This window comes from Paramisgurnus dabryanus, chromosome 16 (assembly GCF_030506205.2).
Source record: "Paramisgurnus dabryanus chromosome 16, PD_genome_1.1, whole genome shotgun sequence".
NCBI classification, from domain to species: Eukaryota; Metazoa; Chordata; class Actinopteri; order Cypriniformes; family Cobitidae; genus Paramisgurnus; species Paramisgurnus dabryanus.
Window position 1 is genome coordinate 12455764 of NC_133352.1, and position 20340 is coordinate 12476103.

At 40.9% G+C, this 20340-nt stretch overlaps 1 protein-coding gene across 1 annotated transcript in view; it reads left to right on the plus strand.

Annotated features, from left to right (window-relative positions):
* Positions 1 to 20340, plus strand: part of aff2 (AF4/FMR2 family, member 2) — a 309260-nt gene that overhangs the window by 214813 nt on the left and 74107 nt on the right. The window contains exon 10 of the mRNA XM_073812202.1: positions 321 to 483. Within this exon, the coding sequence (XP_073668303.1) occupies positions 321 to 483 (163 nt within the window). The remainder of the gene's footprint in view (positions 1 to 320; positions 484 to 20340) is intronic.

Consider the following 20340-nt stretch of genomic DNA (forward strand, 5'->3'; position numbering starts at 1 on the left):
TCCAATTGTCTCTGCACGGCCCTGCTCTGGAGCAACTAGGGGTTAAGTGTCTTGCTCAGGGACACAATGGTGTGTCACAGTGGATTCGAACCCGGGTCTCTCACACCAAAGGCGTGTGTCTTATCCACTGTGCAACCACCAACCCATTTTACTTAAAACATTTTTTTAAAAAAAGTTGTCAGCTAATATATTTTCATATTAAATATAAAATGTTAAGGCAACAAGGTAACTTACATATTTAAGTTGAACCAACAAATCGTTTTTACATTATTGGTTAAATTTAAGGTAAATAATGTTCCCCTCTGTTTATTTGTCTGTAGTCACCCCGAAGTCACTCCAAGGACCAGCGAGCCGACCGGTCACTCCAGCAATGCCTCGGGGAGCTCCAGTGAATCAGAGAGCAGCTCAGAGTCTGACTCAGACAGCGAGAGCAGTTCCAGTGAAAGTGAATGCAACCGAGCTTCCCGTGCCGCCACACCGGAGGTACTAAACTACTCTTACTCACAATAATACAGCTGCTCAGTAGTGACTCATGACTTGTTTTTTCTTTTAATTACAATCACTGAAGTTTACCCGAATACAAAATTACATTTTCATTATACTGTACAGTGAGATAAATAAGCTGTTACACACACATTTTTACTCTAATGCTACTGTAATCTAAATATTGATAGATGATGGTTGTGTTAAATTACTGTATTACAGTGTTTTTATATTGTAATACAGTAAAACATACTGTAGTATTACACTAACTAGATAGAAAAGTTTGAAGACAAACTTTATGTTGGCTTGACAAAGCCTAGCCTGAATGTTTAAAACAGATTGAGAGAAATTTAAAACAAGTTTAGTTTAGTATTATAACTTTCCGTAAACATGATACCAAAAGTTACCATGTTAGCATGTTTAGCACTAAGTTAGCATGATGCTAACATGAATTAGCATGAAGCTAGCATGATGATAACATGAATTAGCATGAAGCTAACATGATGCTAACATGAATTAGCATGAAGCTAACATGAATTAGCATGAAGCTAACATGATGCTAACATGAAGCTAACATGATGCTAACATGAATTAACATGAAGCTAGCATGATGCTAACATGAATTAGCATGAAGCTAGCATGATGCTAACATGAATTAGCATGAAGCTAGCATGATGCTAACATGAATTAGCATGAAGCTAGCATGATGCTAACATGAATTAGCATGAAGCTAGCATGACTTAGCATGAAGCTAGCATGATGCTAACATGAATTAGCATGAAGCTAACATGAATTAGCATGAAGCTAGCATGATGCTAACATGAATTAGCATGAAGCTAGCATGATGCTAACATAAATTACAATGAAGCTAGCATGATGCTAACATGAATTAGCATGAAGCTAGCATGATGTTAACATGAATTAGCATGAAGCTAGCATGATGTTAACATGAATTAGCATGAAGCTAGCATGATGCTAACATGAATAAGCATGAAGCTAGCATGATGCTAACATGAATTAGCATGAAGCTAGCATGATGCTAGCATGATTAGCATGAAGCTAGCATGATGCTAGCATGATTAGCAGGAAGCTAACATCATGTTAGCATGATTAACATGAAGCTAGCATGATGCTAACATGAATTAGCATGAAGCTAACATAAATTAGCATGAAGCTAACATGAATTAGCATGAAGCTAACATGAATTAGCATGAAGCTAGCACGACGCTAACATGAATTAGCATGAAGCTAGCACGACGCTAACATGAATTAGCATGAAGCTAGCATGATGTTAACATGAATTAGCATGAAGCTAGCACGACGCTAACATGAATTAGCATGAAGCTAGCACGATGTTAACATGAATTAGCATGAAGCTAGCACGATGTTAACATGAATTAGCATGAAGATAGCACGATGCTAACATGAATTAGCATGAAGCTAGCACGATGCTAACATGAATTAACATGAAGCTAGCACGATGTTAACATGAATTAGCATGAAGCTAGCACGATGCTAACATGAATTAACATGTAGCTAGCATGATGTTAACATGATTTAACATGAAGTTAGCAAGATTTATTATGAAATTAGCATAAAGCTAGCACGAAACTAGCATGAAGCTAGTATGACTTAGCATGGAGCTAGCATAAGGCTAACATGACCAAAAGACCCAACCCCCATGTCTCTATGATGTTCGGATCCAGAGATATAAGGCTTTGTTTATTATGTTGCTAGGGTGCTCATATTTGGTTGTTAGGGGCGTGGCTTAATACCTCAATAAGAATCCAAAGAGACTGATTGGATGTCTGAGTACAATAAGCCCACCCCCATGTCTCTGTGACACTGTGATGCAAAGATATCCATCTGGGCATTTTATAATGGCAGTCTATGGGAGATGTTGCTAGGGTGCCCAAAATGGTTGCTAGGGGCGTGGCTTAATAGCTCTGGGGTGATCCTAAGAGACTGATTGGATGACTGAGTAAAATGAGCCCACCCCCATGTCTCTACGACACTCTAAAGTGAAGATATTCCATCTGGGACGCTTTTATTCCCTTATATGGGCATGTTCCCTGCCCCATTATAAGTCAATGGGGAAATTTGGGTGGCCCTTACGCCCCAGGGGTGAAACTTACACCCCAATGTGAGGCATGTTCTTACAGAGCCTGCCAGCCTCTTCAAATGTGGTAACCCAGAAGTTTATACAAATTTCTCGCTCGCAGCTATGACCCGTCAAAGTTTGTCGCAATGTTAAGTCAATGGAAAATTTGGGGTGTTTGAGCGCCCCGTTTAGGAATTCGGTAGGTCCCATCAGTTAGAAAAGATATAGCATAAATCTACGTACCAGTCTTAAAAGTTTTGTAAAATTTTGTGGGTGTAGCTTGAAAGCTCTAGGAGGAGTTACAGTTAGAAAAAGTGTGGACCAGAAGAATAATAATAATAACTAGATATTAAAGTTTGAAGACAAACTTTATGTTGGCTTGAAAAAGCGTAGCCTGAACGTTTAAAACGGTTTGATAGAAGTTTAGTTTAGTAGGCTATCTGGCTGTTGGTATGTTTAGGTATGAAGGTAGCATGATTTAGCATGATTTATCATGAAGCCAACATGATAAACATGAAGCTAGGATGATTAGCATGATGCTAGCATGATTAACATGAAGCTAGCATGATGCTAGCATGATTAGCATTAAGTTAGCATGATTAGCATGATGCTAGCATGATTAGCATGAAGCTAGCATGATGTTAGCATGATTAGCATGAAGCTAGCATGATGTTAGCATGATTAGCATGAAGCTAGCATGATGCTAGCATGATTAGCATGAAGCTAGCATGATTAGCATGAAGCTAGCATGATGTTAGCATGATTAACATGAAGCTAACATGATGTTAACATGAAGCTAGCATGATGCTAGCATGATGTTAGCATGATTAGCATGAAGCTAGCATGATGTTAGCATGATTAGCATGAAGCTAGCATGATGTTAGCATGATTAGCATGAAGCTAGCATGATGTTAGCATGATTAGCATGAAGCTAGCATGATGCTAGCATGATTAGCATGAAGCTAGCATGATGCTAGCATGATTAGCATGAAGCTAGCATGATGCTAGCACGATTAGCATGAAGCTAGCATGATGCTAGCATGATTAGCATGAAGCTAGCATGATGCTAGCATGATTAACATGATTAGCATGATTAGCTTGAAGCTAGCATGATGCTAGCATGATTAGCATGAAGCTAGCATGAAGTTAGCATGATGGTAGCATGATTAGCATGAAGCTAGCATGTTGCTAGCATGATTAGCATGAAGCTAGCATGATGTTAACATGATTAGCATGAAGCTAGCATGATGCTAGCATGATTAGCATGAAGCTAGCATGATGCTAGCATGATTAACATGAAGCTAGCATGATGCTAGCATGATTAGCATGAAGCTAGCATAATGCTAGCATGAAGCTAGCATGATGCTAGCATGATTAGCATGAAGCTAGCATGATGCTAGCATGATTAGCATGAAGCTAGCATGATGTTAACATGATTAGCATGAAGCTAGCATGATGCTAGCATGATTAGCATGAAGCTAGCATGAGGCTAGCATGATTAGCATGAAGTAAGCATGAGGTTAGCATGATTAGCATGAAGCTAGCATGATTTAACGTGAAGCTAGCATGATTAGCATGATGCTAACATGATTAGCATAACGCTAACACTATTTAGCGTGCAGCTAACAAGATTTAACATGAAGTTAGCAAGATTTATTATGAAATTAGCATAAAGCTAGCATGAAACTAGCATGAAGCTAGTATGACTTAGCATGGAGCTAGCTTGAAGCTAACATGACCCAAAGACCCAACCCCCATGTCTCTATGATGTTCAGACCAAGAGATATAAGGCTTTGTTTATTATGTTGCTAGGGTGCTCAAATTTGGTTGCTAGGGGCGTGGCTTAATGCCTCAATAAGAATCCTATTAAGACTGATTGGATGCCTGAGTAAAATGAGCCCACCCCTATGTCTCTATGACACTCTGGTGTAAAGATATCCATCTGGGCTTTTTATAATGGTAGTCTATGGGAGATGTTGCTAGGGTACCCAAAATTGTTGCTAGGGGCGTGGCTAAATAGCTTTGGGGCGATCCTAAGAGACTGAAAGGATGACTGCGTAAAATGAGCCCACCCCCATGTCTCTACGACACTCTAAAGTAAAGATATTCCATCTGGGACGCTTTTATTCCCTTATATGGGCATGTTTCCTGCCCCATTATAAGTCAATGGGAAATTTTGGGGGCCTCTTACACCCCAGGGGAATAGCTTACACCCCATTGTGATGTATGTTCTTACAGAGCCTGTCAGCCTCCTTAAATGTGGTAAGCCACAAGTTTCTACAAGTTTCTCACTCAGAGCTATGACCCGTCAAAGTTTGTCTCAATGTTAAGTCAATGGAAATTTTGGGGTGTTCGAGCCCCCCGTTTAGGAATTCGGAAGGTCCCATCAGTTAGAAAAGATATAGCACACTAAGTCAGACCAGTCTGAAGGTCCGTGGAAAATTTGGTGCATGTAGCTTGAAAGCCCTAGGACGAGTTAGTGTTTATAATTTTGGGGGGATAAGAAAGAATAATAATAACTAGATATTAAAGTTTGAAGACAAACTTTATGTTGGCTTGAAAAAGCGTAGCCTGAACGTTTAAAACGGATTGACAGAAGTTTAGTTTAGTAGGCTATCTGGCAGTTAGTATGTTTAAGTATGAAGCTAACATGATTAGCATGAAGCTAGCATGAAGCTAACATGATTAGCATGTAGCTAGCATGATGCTAGCATGATTAGCATGAAGCTAGCATGATGCTAGCATAATTAGCATGAAGTTAGCATGATGCTAGCATGATTAGCATGAAGCTAGCATGAATTACATGTAGCTAGCATGATGCTAGCATGATTAGCATGTAGCTAGCATGAAGCTAGCATGATGCTAGCATGATTACCATGAAGCTAGCATGATGCTAGCATGATTAACATGAAGCTAGCATGATGCTAGCATGATTAGCATGAAGCTAGCAGGAAGCTAGCATGATGCTAGCATGATTAGCATGAAGCTAGCATGATGCTAGCATGATTAGCATGAAGCTAGCAAGATGCTAGCATGATTAGCATGAAGCTAGCATGATGCTAGCATGATTAGCATGTAGCTAGCATGAAGCTAGCATGATTAGCATGAAGCTAGCATGATGCTAGCATGATTAGCATGAAGCTAACATAAAGCTAGCATGATTAGCATGAAACTAGCATGATTCTAGCATGATTAGCATGAAGCTAGCATGATGCTAGCATGATTAGCATGAAGCTAGCATGATGTTAGCATGATTAACATGAAGCTAGCATGAAACTAGCATGATGCTAGCATGATTAGCATGAAGCTAGCATGATGCTAGCATGATTAGCATGAAGCTAGCATAAAGCTAGCATGATTAGCATGAAACTAGCATGATTCTAGCATGATTAGCATGAAGCTAGCATGATGCTAGCATGATTAGCATGAAGCTAGCATGATGTTAGCATGATTAGCATGAAGCTAGCATGAAACTAGCAAGATTAGCATGAAGCTAGCATGAAGCTAGCACGAGGCTTGCATGATTAACATGAAGTTAGCATGAGAATAGCATGATTAGCATGAAGCTAGCATGATTTAACGTGAAGCTAGCATGATTAGCATGATGCTAGCATGATTAGCATTAAGCTAGCACTATTTAGCGTGCAGCTAACAAGATTTAACATGAAGTTAGCATGATTTATCATGAAGTTAGCAAGATTTATTATGAAATTAGCATAAAGCTAGCATGAAACTAGCATGAAGCTAGTATGACTTAGCATGGAGCTAGCATGAAGCTAACATGACCCAAAGACCCAACCCCCATGTCTCTATGATGTTCAGACCAAGAGATATAAGGCTTTGTTTATTATGTTGCTAGGGTGCTCAAATTTGGTTGCTAGGGGCGTGGCTTAATGCCTCAATAAGAATCCTATTAAGACTGATTGGATGCCTGAGTAAAATGAGCCCACCCCTATGTCTCTATGACACTCTGGTGTAAAGATATCCATCTGGGCTTTTTATAATGGTAGTCTATGGGAGATGTTGCTAGGGTACCCAAAATTGTTGCTAGGGGCGTGGCTAAATAGCTTTGGGGCGATCCTAAGAGACTGATTGGATGACTGAGTAAAATGAGCCCACCCCCATGTCTCTACGACACTCTAAAGTAAAGATATTCCATCTGGGACGCTTTTATTCCCTTATATGGGCATGTTCCCTGCCCCATTATAAGTCAATGGGAAATTTTGGGGGCCTCTTACACCCCAGGGGTATAGCTTACACCCCATTGTGATGTATGTTCTTACAGAGCCTGTCAGCCACCTTAAATGTGGTAAGCCACAAGTTTCTACAAGTTTCTCACTCACAGCTATGACCCGTCAAAGTTTGTCTCAATGTTAAGTCAATGGAAATTTTGGGGTGTTCGAGACCCCCGTTTAGGAATTCGGAAGGTCCCATCAGTTAGAAAAGATATAGCACACTAAGTCAGACCAGTCTGAAGGTCTGTGGAAAATTTGGTGCATGTAGCTTGAAAGCCCTAGGACGAGTTAGTGTTTATAATTTTGGGGGGAGAAAAAGAATAATAATAATAATAATAATAAGTTTAATAGCAATAACAATATATTGGCTTTTTCAAAGCCAACATAACTAGATATTAAAGTTTGAGGACAAACTTTATGTTGGCTTGAAAAAGCGTAGCCTGAACATTTAAAATGGTTTGACAGAAGTTTATTTTAGTAGGCTATCTGGCTGTTAGCATGATTAGCATGAAGTTAGCATGATTAGCATGAAGCTAGCATGATTAGCATGAAGCTAGCATGATGTTAGCATGATCAGTATGAAGCTAGCATGGAGCTAACATGATTAGCATGAAGCTAACATGAAGCTAACATGATTAGCATGAAGCTAGCATGATGCTAGCATGATTAGCATGAAGCTAGCATGAAGCTAACATGATTAGCATGAAGCTAGAATGAAGCTAACATTTATTCCGTTGCTAGGGTACTAAGTTTGGTTGCTATGGAGAAAATTGGCATCCCATAATGATCAACCTTCAAGCCACAAGTAAAACGGTCCAACCCCCGTGTCTCTATGATGTTCTGAAGCGGAGATATAAGGCTTTGTTTATTCCGTTGCTAGGGTACTAAGTTTGGTTGCTAGGGAGAAAATTGGCATCCCATAATGATCAACCTTCAAGCCACAAGTAAAACGGTCCAACCCCCATGTCTCTATGATGTTCTGAAGCGGAGATATAAGGCTTTGTTTATTCCGTTGCTAGGGTACTAAGTTTGGTTGCTAGGGAGACAATTGGCATCCCATAATGATCAACCTTCAAGCCACAAGTAAAACGGTCCAACCCCTGTGTCTCTATGATGTTCTGAAGCGGAGATATAAGGCTTTGTTTATTCCGTTGCTAGGGTACTAAGTTTGGTTGCTAGGGAGAAAATTGGCATCCCATAATGATCAACCTTCAAGCCACAAGTAAAACGGTCAAACCCCCGTGTCTCTAAGATGTTCTGAAGCGGAGATAAAAAGCTTTGTTTATTCCGTTGCTAGGGTACTAAGTTTGGTTGCTAGGGAGAAAATTGGCATCCCATAATGATCAACCTTCAAGCCACAAGTAAAACAGTCCAACCCCCATGTCTCTATGATGTTCTGAAGCGGAGATATAAGGCTTTGTTTATTCCGTTGCTAGGGTACTAAGTTTGGTTGCTAGGGAGACAATTGGCATCCCATAATGATCAACCTTCAAGCCACAAGTAAAACGGTCCAACCCCCGTGTCTCTACAATGTTCTGATGCTGAGATATAAGGCTTTGTTTATTCCGTTGCTAGGGTACTAAGTTTGGTTGCTAGGGAAGAAATTGGCATCCCATAATAATCAACCTTCAAGCCACAAGTAAAACGGTCCAACCCCCGTGTCTCTAAGATGTTCTGAAGCGGAGATAAAAGGCTTTGTTTATTCCGTTGCTAGGGTACTAAGTTTGGTTGCTAGGGAGAAAATTGGCATCCCATAATGATCAACCTTCAAGCCACAAGTAAAACGGTCCAACCCCCGTGTCTCTATGATGTTCTGAAGCGGAGATATAAGGCTTTGTTTATTCCGTTGCTAGGGTACTAAGTTTGGTTGCTAGGGAGAAAATTGGCATCCCATAATGATCAACCTTCAAGCCACAAGTAAAACGGTCCAACCCCCGTGTCTCTATGATGTTCTGAAGCGGAGATATAAGGCTTTGTTTATTCCGTTGCTAGGGTACTAAGTTTGGTTGCTAGGGAGAAAATTGGCATCCCATAATGATCAACCTTCAAGCCACAAGTAAAACGGTCCAACCCCCGTGTCTCTATGATGTTCTGAAGCGGAGATATAAGGCTTTGTTTATTCCGTTGCTAGGGTACTAAGTTTGGTTGCTAGGGAGAAAATTGGCATCCCATAATGATCAACCTTCAAGCCACAAGTAAAACGGTCCAACCCCCGTGTCTCTATTATGTTCTGAAGCGGAGATATAAGGCTTTGTTTATTCCGTTGCTAGGGTACTAAGTTTGGTTGCTAGGGAGAAAATTGGCATCCCATAATGATCAACCTTCAAGCCACAAGTAAAACGGTCCAACCCCCGTGTCTCTATGATGTTCTGAAGCGGAGATATAAGGCTTTGTTTATTCCGTTGCTAGGGTACTAAGTTTGGTTGCTAGGGAGAAAATTGGCATCCCATAATGATCAACCTTCAAGCCACAAGTAAAACGGTCCAACCCCCGTGTCTCTATGATGTTCTGAAGCGGAGATATAAGGCTTTGTTTATTCCGTTGCTAGGGTACTAAGTTTGGTTGCTAGGGAGAAAATTGGCATCCCATAATGATCAACCTTCAAGCCACAAGTAAAACGGTCCAACCCCCGTGTCTCTATGATGTTCTGAAGCGGAGATATAAGGCTTTGTTTATTCCGTTGCTAGGGTACTAAGTTTGGTTGCTAGGGAGAAAATTGGCATCCCATAATGATCAACCTTCAAGCCACAAGTAAAACGGTCCAACCCCCGTGTCTCTATGATGTTCTGAAGCGGAGATATAAGGCTTTGTTTATTCCGTTGCTAGGGTACTAAGTTTGGTTGCTAGGGAGAAAATTGGCATCCCATAATGATCAACCTTCAAGCCACAAGTAAAACGGTCCAACCCCCGTGTCTCTATGATGTTCTGAAGCGGAGATATAAGGCTTTGTTTATTCCGTTGCTAGGGTACTAAGTTTGGTTGCTAGGGAGAAAATTGGCATCCCATAATGATCAACCTTCAAGCCACAAGTAAAACGGTCCAACCCCCGTGTCTCTATGATGTTCTGAAGCGGAGATATAAGGCTTTGTTTATTCCGTTGCTAGGGTACTAAGTTTGGTTGCTAGGGAGAAAATTGGCATCCCATAATGATCAACCTTCAAGCCACAAGTAAAACGGTCCAACCCCCGTGTCTCTATGATGTTCTGAAGCGGAGATATAAGGCTTTGTTTATTCCGTTGCTAGGGTACTAAGTTTGGTTGCTAGGGAGAAAATTGGCATCCCATAATGATCAACCTTCAAGCCACAAGTAAAACGGTCCAACCCCCGTGTCTCTATGATGTTCTGAAGCGGAGATATAAGGCTTTGTTTATTCCGTTGCTAGGGTACTAAGTTTGGTTGCTAGGGAGAAAATTGGCATCCCATAATGATCAACCTTCAAGCCACAAGTAAAACGGTCCAACCCCCGTGTCTCTATGATGTTCTGAAGCGGAGATATAAGGCTTTGTTTATTCCGTTGCTAGGGTACTAAGTTTGGTTGCTAGGGAGAAAATTGGCATCCCATAATGATCAACCTTCAAGCCACAAGTAAAACGGTCCAACCCCCGTGTCTCTATTATGTTCTGAAGCGGAGATATAAGGCTTTGTTTATTCCGTTGCTAGGGTACTAAGTTTGGTTGCTAGGGAGAAAATTGGCATCCCATAATGATCAACCTTCAAGCCACAAGTAAAACGGTCCAACCCCCGTGTCTCTATGATGTTCTGAAGCGGAGATATAAGGCTTTGTTTATTCCGTTGCTAGGGTACTAAGTTTGGTTGCTAGGGAGAAAATTGGCATCCCATAATGATCAACCTTCAAGCCACAAGTAAAACGGTCCAACCCCCGTGTCTCTATGATGTTCTGAAGCGGAGATATAAGGCTTTGTTTATTCCGTTGCTAGGGTACTAAGTTTGGTTGCTAGGGAGAAAATTGGCATCCCATAATGATCAACCTTCAAGCCACAAGTAAAACGGTCCAACCCCCGTGTCTCTATGATGTTCTGAAGCGGAGATATAAGGCTTTGTTTATTCCGTTGCTAGGGTACTAAGTTTGGTTGCTAGGGAGAAAATTGGCATCCCATAATGATCAACCTTCAAGCCACAAGTAAAACGGTCCAACCCCCGTGTCTCTATGATGTTCTGAAGCGGAGATATAAGGCTTTGTTTATTCCGTTGCTAGGGTACTAAGTTTGGTTGCTAGGGAGAAAATTGGCATCCCATAATGATCAACCTTCAAGCCACAAGTAAAACGGTCCAACCCCCGTGTCTCTATGATGTTCTGAAGCGGAGATATAAGGCTTTGTTTATTCCGTTGCTAGGGTACTAAGTTTGGTTGCTAGGGAGAAAATTGGCATCCCATAATGATCAACCTTCAAGCCACAAGTAAAACGGTCCAACCCCCGTGTCTCTATGATGTTCTGAAGCGGAGATATAAGGCTTTGTTTATTCCGTTGCTAGGGTACTAAGTTTGGTTGCTAGGGAGAAAATTGGCATCCCATAATGATCAACCTTCAAGCCACAAGTAAAACGGTCCAACCCCCGTGTCTCTATGATGTTCTGAAGCGGAGATATAAGGCTTTGTTTATTCCGTTGCTAGGGTACTAAGTTTGGTTGCTAGGGAGAAAATTGGCATCCCATAATGATCAACCTTCAAGCCACAAGTAAAACGGTCCAACCCCCGTGTCTCTATGATGTTCTGAAGCGGAGATATAAGGCTTTGTTTATTCCGTTGCTAGGGTACTAAGTTTGGTTGCTAGGGAGAAAAATGGCATCCCATAATGATCAACCTTCAAGCCACAAGTAAAACGGTCCAACCCCCATGTCTCTACGACACTCTAAAGTAAAGATATTCCATCTGGGACGCTTTTATTCCCTTATATGGGCATGTTTCCTGCCCCATTATAAGTCAATGGGAAAATTTGGGGGCCTCTTACACCCCAGGGGTATAGCTTACACCCCATTGTGATGTATGTTCTTACAGAGCCTGTCAGCCACCTTAAATGTGGTAAGCCACAAGTTTCTACAAGTTTCTCACTCACAGCTATGACCCGTCAAAGTTTGTCTCAATGTTAAGTCAATGGAAATTTTGGGGTGTTCGAGACCCCCGTTTAGGAATTCGGAAGGTCCCATCAGTTAGAAAAGATATAGCACACTAAGTCAGACCAGTCTGAAGGTCTGTGGAAAATTTGGTGCATGTAGCTTGAAAGCCCTAGGACGAGTTAGTGTTTATAATTTTGGGGGGATAAGAAAGAATAATAATAATAACTAGATATTAAAGTTTGAAGACAAACTTTATGTTGGCTTGAAAAAGCGTAGCTTGAACGTTTAAAACGGTTTGACAGAAGTTTAGTTTAGTAGGCTATCTGGCTGTTAGAATGTTTAAGTATGAAGGTAGCATGATTAACATTAAGCTAGCATGATGCTAGCATGATTAGCATGAAGCTAGCATGATGCTAGCATGATTAGCATGAAGCTAGCATGATGCTAGCATGATTAGCATGAAGCTAGCATGATGCTAACATGATTAGCATGAAGCTAGCATGATGCTAGCATGATTAGCATGAAGCTAGCATGATGTTAGCATGATTAGCATGAAGTTAGCATGATGTTAGCATGATCAGCATGAAGCTAGCATGATTAGCATGAAGCTAGCATGATGCTAGCATGATTAGCATGAAGCTAGCATGATGCTAGCATGATGCAAACATGATTAGCATGAAGCTAGCATGATGTTAGCATGATTAGCATGAAGCTAGCATGATGCTAACATGATTAGCACGAAGCTAGCATGATTAACACGAAGCTAGCATGATGCTAGCATGATTAGCATGAAGCTAGTATGATGTTAGCATGATTAGCATGAAGCTAGCATGATGCTAGCATGATTAGCATGAAGCTAGCATGATGCTAGCATGATTAGCATGAAGCTAGCATGATGTTAGCATGATTAGCATGAAGCTAGCATGATGCTAACATGATTAACACGAAGCTAGCATGATGCTAGCATGATTAGCATGAAGCTAACATGATTAGCTAGCATGATTAGCATGATGTTAGCATGAAGCTAGCATGATTAGCATGAAACTAGCATGATGCTAGCATGATTAGCATGAAGCTAGCAAGATGTTAGCATGATTAGCATGAAGCTAGCATGATGCTAGCATGATTAGCATGAAGCTAGCTTGATTAGCATGAAGCTAGCATGATTATCATGCGGCTAGCATGATGTTAGCATGACTAGCATGAAGCTAGCATGATGCTAACATGACAAGCATGAAGCTAGCATGTTGCTAGCATGATTAGCATGAAGCTAGCATGATGCTAGCATGATTAGCATGAAGCTAGCATGATGCTAGCATGATTAGCATGAAGCTAGCATGATGTTAACATGATTAGCATGATGCTAGCATGATTAGCATGAAGCTAGCATGATGTTAGCATGATTACCATGAAGCTAGCATGATGCTACCATGAAACTAGCATGATTCTAGCATGATGAGCATGAAGCTAGCATGATTCTACCATGATTAGCATGAAGCTAGCATGATTGTAGCATGATTAGCATGAAGCTAGTATGATGCTAGCATGATTAGCATGAAGCTTGCATGAGGCTACCATGATTAGCATGAAGTAAGCATGAGGTTAGCATGATTAGCATGAAGCTAGCATGATTTAACGTGAAGCTAGCATGATTAGCATGATGCTAACATGATTAGCATGACGCTAGCACTATTTGGCGTGCAGCTAACAAGATTTGACATGAAGTTGGCATGATTTAGCATGAACTTAACAAAATGTATTATGAAATTAGCATAAAGCTAGCATGAAACTAGCATGAAGCTAGTTTGACTTAGCATGGAGCTAGCATGAAGCTAACATGACCCAAAGACCCAACCCCCATGTCTCTATGATGTTCAGATCAAGAGATAAAAGGCTTTGTTTATTATGTTGCTAGGGTGTTCATATTTGGTTGCTAGGGGCGTGGCTTAATGCCTCAATAAGAATCCTATTAAGACTGATTGGATGCCTGAGTAAAATGAGCCCACCCCCATGTCTCTATGACACTCTGGTGTAAAGATATCCATCTGGGCTTTTTATAATGGTAGTCTATGGGAGATGTTGCTAGGGTACCCAAAATTGTTGCTAGGGGCGTGGCTAAATAGCTTTGGGGCGATCCTAAGAGACTGATAGGATGACTGAGTAAAATGAGCCCACCCCCATGTCTCTACAACACTCTAAAGTAAAGATATTCCATCTGGGATGCTTTCATTCCCTTATATGGGCATGTTTCCTGCCCCATTATAAGTCAATGGGAAATTTTGGGGGCCTCTTACACCCCAGGGGTATAGCTTACACCCCATTGTGATGTATGTTCTTACAGAGCCTGTCAGCCTCCTTAAATGTGGTAAGCCACAAGTTTCTACAAGTTTCTTACTCACAGCTATGACCCGTCAAAGTTTGTCTCAATGTTAAGTCAATGGAAATTTTGGGGTGTTCGAGCCCCCCGTTTAGGAATTCGGAAGGTCCCATCAGTTAGAAAAGATATAGCACACTAAGTCAGAGCAGTCTGAAGGTCTGTGGAAAATTTGGTGCATGTAGCTTGAAAGCCCTAGGACGAGTTAGTGTCGGAAATTTAGTCTCAGAAGAAAGCGGAATAATAATAATAAAAATAAGTTTAATAGCAATAACAATATATTGGCTTTTTCAAAGCCAACATAATAAGTTTAAAAGCAATAACAATATGTTGGCTTTTTCAAGCCAACATAATAACTAGATATTAAAGTTTGAGGACAAACTTTATGTTGGCTTGAAAAAGCGTAGCCTGAACATTTAAAATGGTTTGACAGAAGTTTATTTTAGTAGGCTATCTGGCTGTTAGCATGATTAGCATGAAGTTAGCATGATTAGCATGAAGCTAGCATGATTAGCATGAAGGTAGCATGATGTTAGCATGATCAGTATGAAGCTAGCATGAAGCTAACATGATTAGCATGAAGCTAACATGAAGCTAACATGATTAGCATGAAGCTAGCATGATGCTAGCATGATTAGCATGAAGCTAGCATGAAGCTAACATGATTAGCATGAAGCTAGAATGAAGCTAACATTTATTCCGTTGCTAGGGTACTAAGTTTGGTTGCTAGGGAGAAAATTGGCATCCCATAATGATCAACCTTCAAGCCACAAGTAAAACGGTCCAACCCCCGTGTCTCTATGATGTTCTGAAGCGGAGATATAAGGCTTTGTTTATTCCGTTGCTAGGGTACTAAGTTTGGTTGCTAGGGAGAAAATTGGCATCCCATAATGATCAACCTTCAAGCCACAAGTAAAACGGTCCAACCCCCATGTCTCTATGATGTTCTGAAGCGGAGATATAAGGCGTTGTTTATTCCGTTGCTAGGGTACTAAGTTTGGTTGCTAGGGAGACAATTGGCATCCCATAATGATCAACCTTCAAGCCACAAGTAAAACGGTCCAACCCCCGTGTCTCTATGATGTTCTGAAGCGGAGATATAAGGCTTTGTTTATTCCGTTGCTAGGGTACTAAGTTTGGTTGCTAGGGAGAAAATTGGCATCCCATAATGATCAACCTTCAAGCCACAAGTAAAACGGTCAAACCCCCGTGTCTCTAAGATGTTCTGAAGCAGAGATAAAAGGCTTTGTTTATTCCGTTGCTAGGGTACTAAGTTTGGTTGCTAGGGAGAAAATTGGCATCCCATAATGATCAACCTTCAAGCCACAAGTAAAACAGTCCAACCCCCATGTCTCTATGATGTTCTGAAGCGGAGATATAAGGCTTTGTTTATTCCGTTGCTAGGGTACTAAGTTCGGTTGCTATGGAGAAAATTGGCATCCCATAATGATCAACCTTCAAGCCACAAGTAAAACGGTCCAACCCCCGTGTCTCTACAATGTTCTGATGCTGAGATATAAGGCTTTGTTTATTCCGTTGCTAGGGTACTAAGTTTGGTTGCTAGGGAGGAAATTGGCATCCCATAATAATCAACCTTCAAGCCACAAGTAAAACGGTCCAACCCCCGTGTCTCTAAGATGTTCTGAAGCGGAGAAATAAGGCTTTGTTTATTCCGTTGCTAGGGTACTAAGTTTGGTTGCTAGGGAGAAAAATGGCATCCCATAATGATCAACCTTCAAGCCACAAGTAAAACGGTCCAACCCCCGTGTCTCTATGATGTTCTGAAGCGGAGATATAAGGCTTTGTTTATTCCGTTGCTAGGGTACTAAGTTTGGTTGCTAGGCAGAAAATTGGCATCCCATAATGATCAACCTTCAAGCCACAAGTAAAACGGTCAAACCCCTGTGTCTCTAAGATGTTCTGAAGCGGAGATAAAAGGCTTTGTTTATTCCGTTGCTAGGGTACTAAGTTTGGTTGCTAGGGAGAAAATTGGCATCCCATAATGATCAACCTTCAAGCCACAAGTAAAACGGTCCAAACCCCATGTCTCTATGATGTTCTGAAGCGGAGATATAAGGCTTTGTTTATTCCGTTGCTAGGGTACTAAGTTTGGTTGCTAGGGAGAAAATTGGCATCCCATAATGATCAACCTTCAAGCCACAAGTAAAACGGTCCAACCCCCGTGTCTCTATGATGTTCTGAAGCGGAGATATAAGGCTTTGTTTATTCCGTTGCTAGGGTACTAAGTTTGGTTGCTAGGGAGAAAATTGGCATCCCATAATGATCAACCTTCAAGCCACAAGTAAAACGGTCCAACCCCCGTGTCTCTATGATGTTCTGAAGCGGAGATATAAGGCTTTGTTTATTCCGTTGCTAGGGTACTAAGTTTGGTTGCTAGGGAGAAAATTGGCATCCCATAAAGATCAACCTTCAAGCCACAAGTAAAACGGTCCAACCCCCGTGTCTCTATGATGTTCTGAAGCGGAGATATAAGGCTTTGTTTATTCCGTTGCTAGGGTACTAAGTTTGGTTGCTAGGGAGAAAATTGGCATCCCATAATGATCAACCTTCAAGCCACAAGTAAAACGGTCAAACCCCCGTGTCTCTATGATGTTCTGAAGCGGAGATATAAGGCTTTGTTTATTCCGTTGCTAGGGTACTAAGTTTGGTTGTTAGGGAGAAAATTGGCATCCCATAATGATCAACCTTCAAGCCACAAGTAAAACGGTCCAACCCCCGTGTCTCTATGATGTTCTGAAGCGGAGATATAAGGCTTTGTTTATTCCGTTGCTAGGGTACTAAGTTTGGTTGCTAGGGAGAAAATTGGCATCCCATAATGATCAACCTTCAAGCCACAAGTAAAACGGTCCAACCCCCGTGTCTCTATGATGTTCTGAAGCGGAGATATAAGGCTTTGTTTATTCCGTTGCTAGGGTACTAAGTTTGGTTGCTAGGGAGAAAATTGGCATCCCATAATGATCAACCTTCAAGCCACAAGTAAAACGGTCCAACCCCCATGTCTCTATGATGTTCTGAAGCGGAGATATAAGGCTTTGTTTATTCCGTTGCTAGGGTACTAAGTTTGGTTGCTAGGGAGGAAATTGGCATCCCATAATGATCAACCTTCAAGCCACAAGTAAAACGGTCCAACCCCCATGTCTCTACGACACTCTTAAGTGAAGATATTCCATCTGGGACGCTTTTATTCCTTTATATGGGCATGTTTCCTGCCCCATTATAAGTCAATGGGAAATTTTGGGGGCCTCTTACACCCCAGGGGTACAGCTTACACCCCATTGTGATGTATGTTCTTACAGAGCCTGTCAGCCACCTTAAATGTGGTAAGCCACAAGTTTCTACAAGTTTCTCACTCACAGCTATGACCCGTCAAAGTTTGTCTCAATGTTAAGTCAATGGAAATTTTGGGGTGTTCGAGACCCCCGTTTAGGAATTCGGAAGGTCCCATCAGTTAGAAAAGATATAGCACACTAAGTCAGACCAGTCTGAAGGTCTGTGGAAAATTTGGTGCATGTAGCTTGAAAGCCCTAGGACGAGTTAGTGTTTATAATTTTGGGGGGAGAAAAAGAATAATAATAACTAGATATTAAAGTTTGAGGACAAACTTTATGTTGGCTTGAAAAAGCGTAGCCTGAACATTTAAAATGGTTTGACAGAAGTTTATTTTAGTAGGCTATCTGGCTGTTAGCATGATTAGCATGAAGTTAGCATGATTAGCATGAAGCTAGCATGATGCTAACATGAATTAGCATAAAGCTAGCGTGATGCTAACATGAATTAGCATGAAGTTAACATGAATTAGCATGAAGCTAACATGAATTAGCATGAAGCTAGCATGAAGCTTACATGAATTAGCATGAAGCTAGCATGATGCTAACATGAATTAGCATGAAGCTAGCATGATGCTAACATGAATTAGCATGAAGCTAGCATGATGCTAACATGAATTAACAAGAAGCTAGCATGATGCTAACATGAATTAGCATGAAGCTAGCATGAAGCTAACATGAATTACCATGAAGTTAGCATGATGCTAACATGAATTAGCATGAAGCTAGCATGATGCTAACATGAATTAGCATGAAGCTAGCATGATGTTAACATGAAGCTAACATGATGCTAACATGAAGCTAGCATGAAGCTAACATGAATTAGCATGAAGCTAGCACGATGTTAACATGAATTAGCATGAAGCTAGCATGATGCTAACATGAATTAGCATGAAGCTAGCATGATGCTAACATGAATTAACATGAAGCTAACACAATGCTAACATGAATTAACATGAAGCTAGCACGATGCTAACATGAATTAGCATGAAGCTAGCATGATGCTAACATGAATTAGCATGAAGCTAAAATGAATTAGCATGAAGCTAACATGAATTAGCATGAAGTTAGCACGATGCTAACATGAATTAGCATGAAGCTAGCACGTTGCTAACATGAATTAGCATGAAGCTAGCACGAAGCTAACATGAATTAGCATGAAGCTAGCACGAAGCTAACATGAATTAGCATGAAGCTAGCACGAAGCTAACATGAATTAGCATGAAGCTAGCACAATGTTAACATAAATTAGCATGAAGCTAGCACGATGCTAACTTGAATTAGCATGAAGTTAGCATGAAGCTAACATGAATTAGCATGAAGCTAGCATGATGTTAACATGATTTAACATGAAGTTAACAAGATTTATTATGAAATTAGCATAAAGCTAGCATGAAACTAGCATGAAGCTAGTATGACTTAGCATGGAGCTAGCATGAAGCTAACATGACCCAAAGACCCAACCCCCATGTCTCTATGATGTTCAGACCAAGAGATATAAGGCTTTGTTTATTATGTTGCTAGGGTGCTCAAATTTGGTTGCTAGGGGCATGGCTTAATGCCTCAATAAGAATCCTATTAAGACTGATTGGATGCCTGAGTAAAATGAGCCCACCCCTATGTCTCTATGACACTCTGGTGTAAAGATATCCATCTGGGCTTTTTATAATGGTAGTCTATGGGAGATGTTGCTAGGGTACCCAAAATTGTTGCTAGGGGCGTGGCTAAATAGCTTTGGGGCGATCCTAAGAGACTGATTGGATGACTGAGTAAAATGAGCCCACCCCCATGTCTCTACGACACTCTAAAGTAAAGATATTCCATCTGGGACGCTTTTATTCCCTTATATGGGCATGTTCCCTGCCCCATTATAAGTCAATGGGAAATTTTGGGGGCCTCTTACACCCCAGGGGTATAGCTTACACCCCATTGTGATGTATGTTCTTACAGAGCCTGTCAGCCACCTTAAATGTGGTAAGCCACAAGTTTCTACAAGTTTCTCACTCACAGCTATGACCCGTCAAAGTTTGTCTCAATGTTAAGTCAATGGAAATTTTGGGGTGTTCGAGACCCCCGTTTAGGAATTCGGAAGGTCCCATCAGTTAGAAAAGATATAGCACACTAAGTCAGACCAGTCTGAAGGTCTGTGGAAAATTTGGTGCATGTAGCTTGAAAGCCCTAGGACGAGTTAGTGTTTATAATTTTGGGGGGAGAAAAAGAATAATAATAATAACTAGATATTAAAGTTTGAGGACAAACTTTATGTTGGCTTGAAAAAGCGTAGCCTGAACATTTAAAATGGTTTGACAGAAGTTTATTTTAGTAGGCTATCTGGCTGTTAGCATGATTAGCATGAAGTTAGCATGATTAGCATGAAGCTAGCATGATTAGCATGAAGCTAGCATGATGTTAGCATGATCAGTATGAAGCTAGCATGAAGCTAACATGATTAGCATGAAGCTAACATGAAGCTAACATGATTAGCATGAAGCTAACATGAAGCTAACATGATTAGCATGAAGCTAGCATGAAGCTAACATGATTAGCATGAAGCTAGAATGAAGCTAACATTTATTCCGTTGCTAGGGTACTAAGTTTGGTTGCTAAGGAGAAAATTGGCATCCCATAATGATCAACCTTCAAGCCACAAGTAAAACGGTCCAACCCCCGTGTCTCTATGATGTTCTGAAGCGGAGATATAAGGCTTTGTTTATTCCGTTGCTA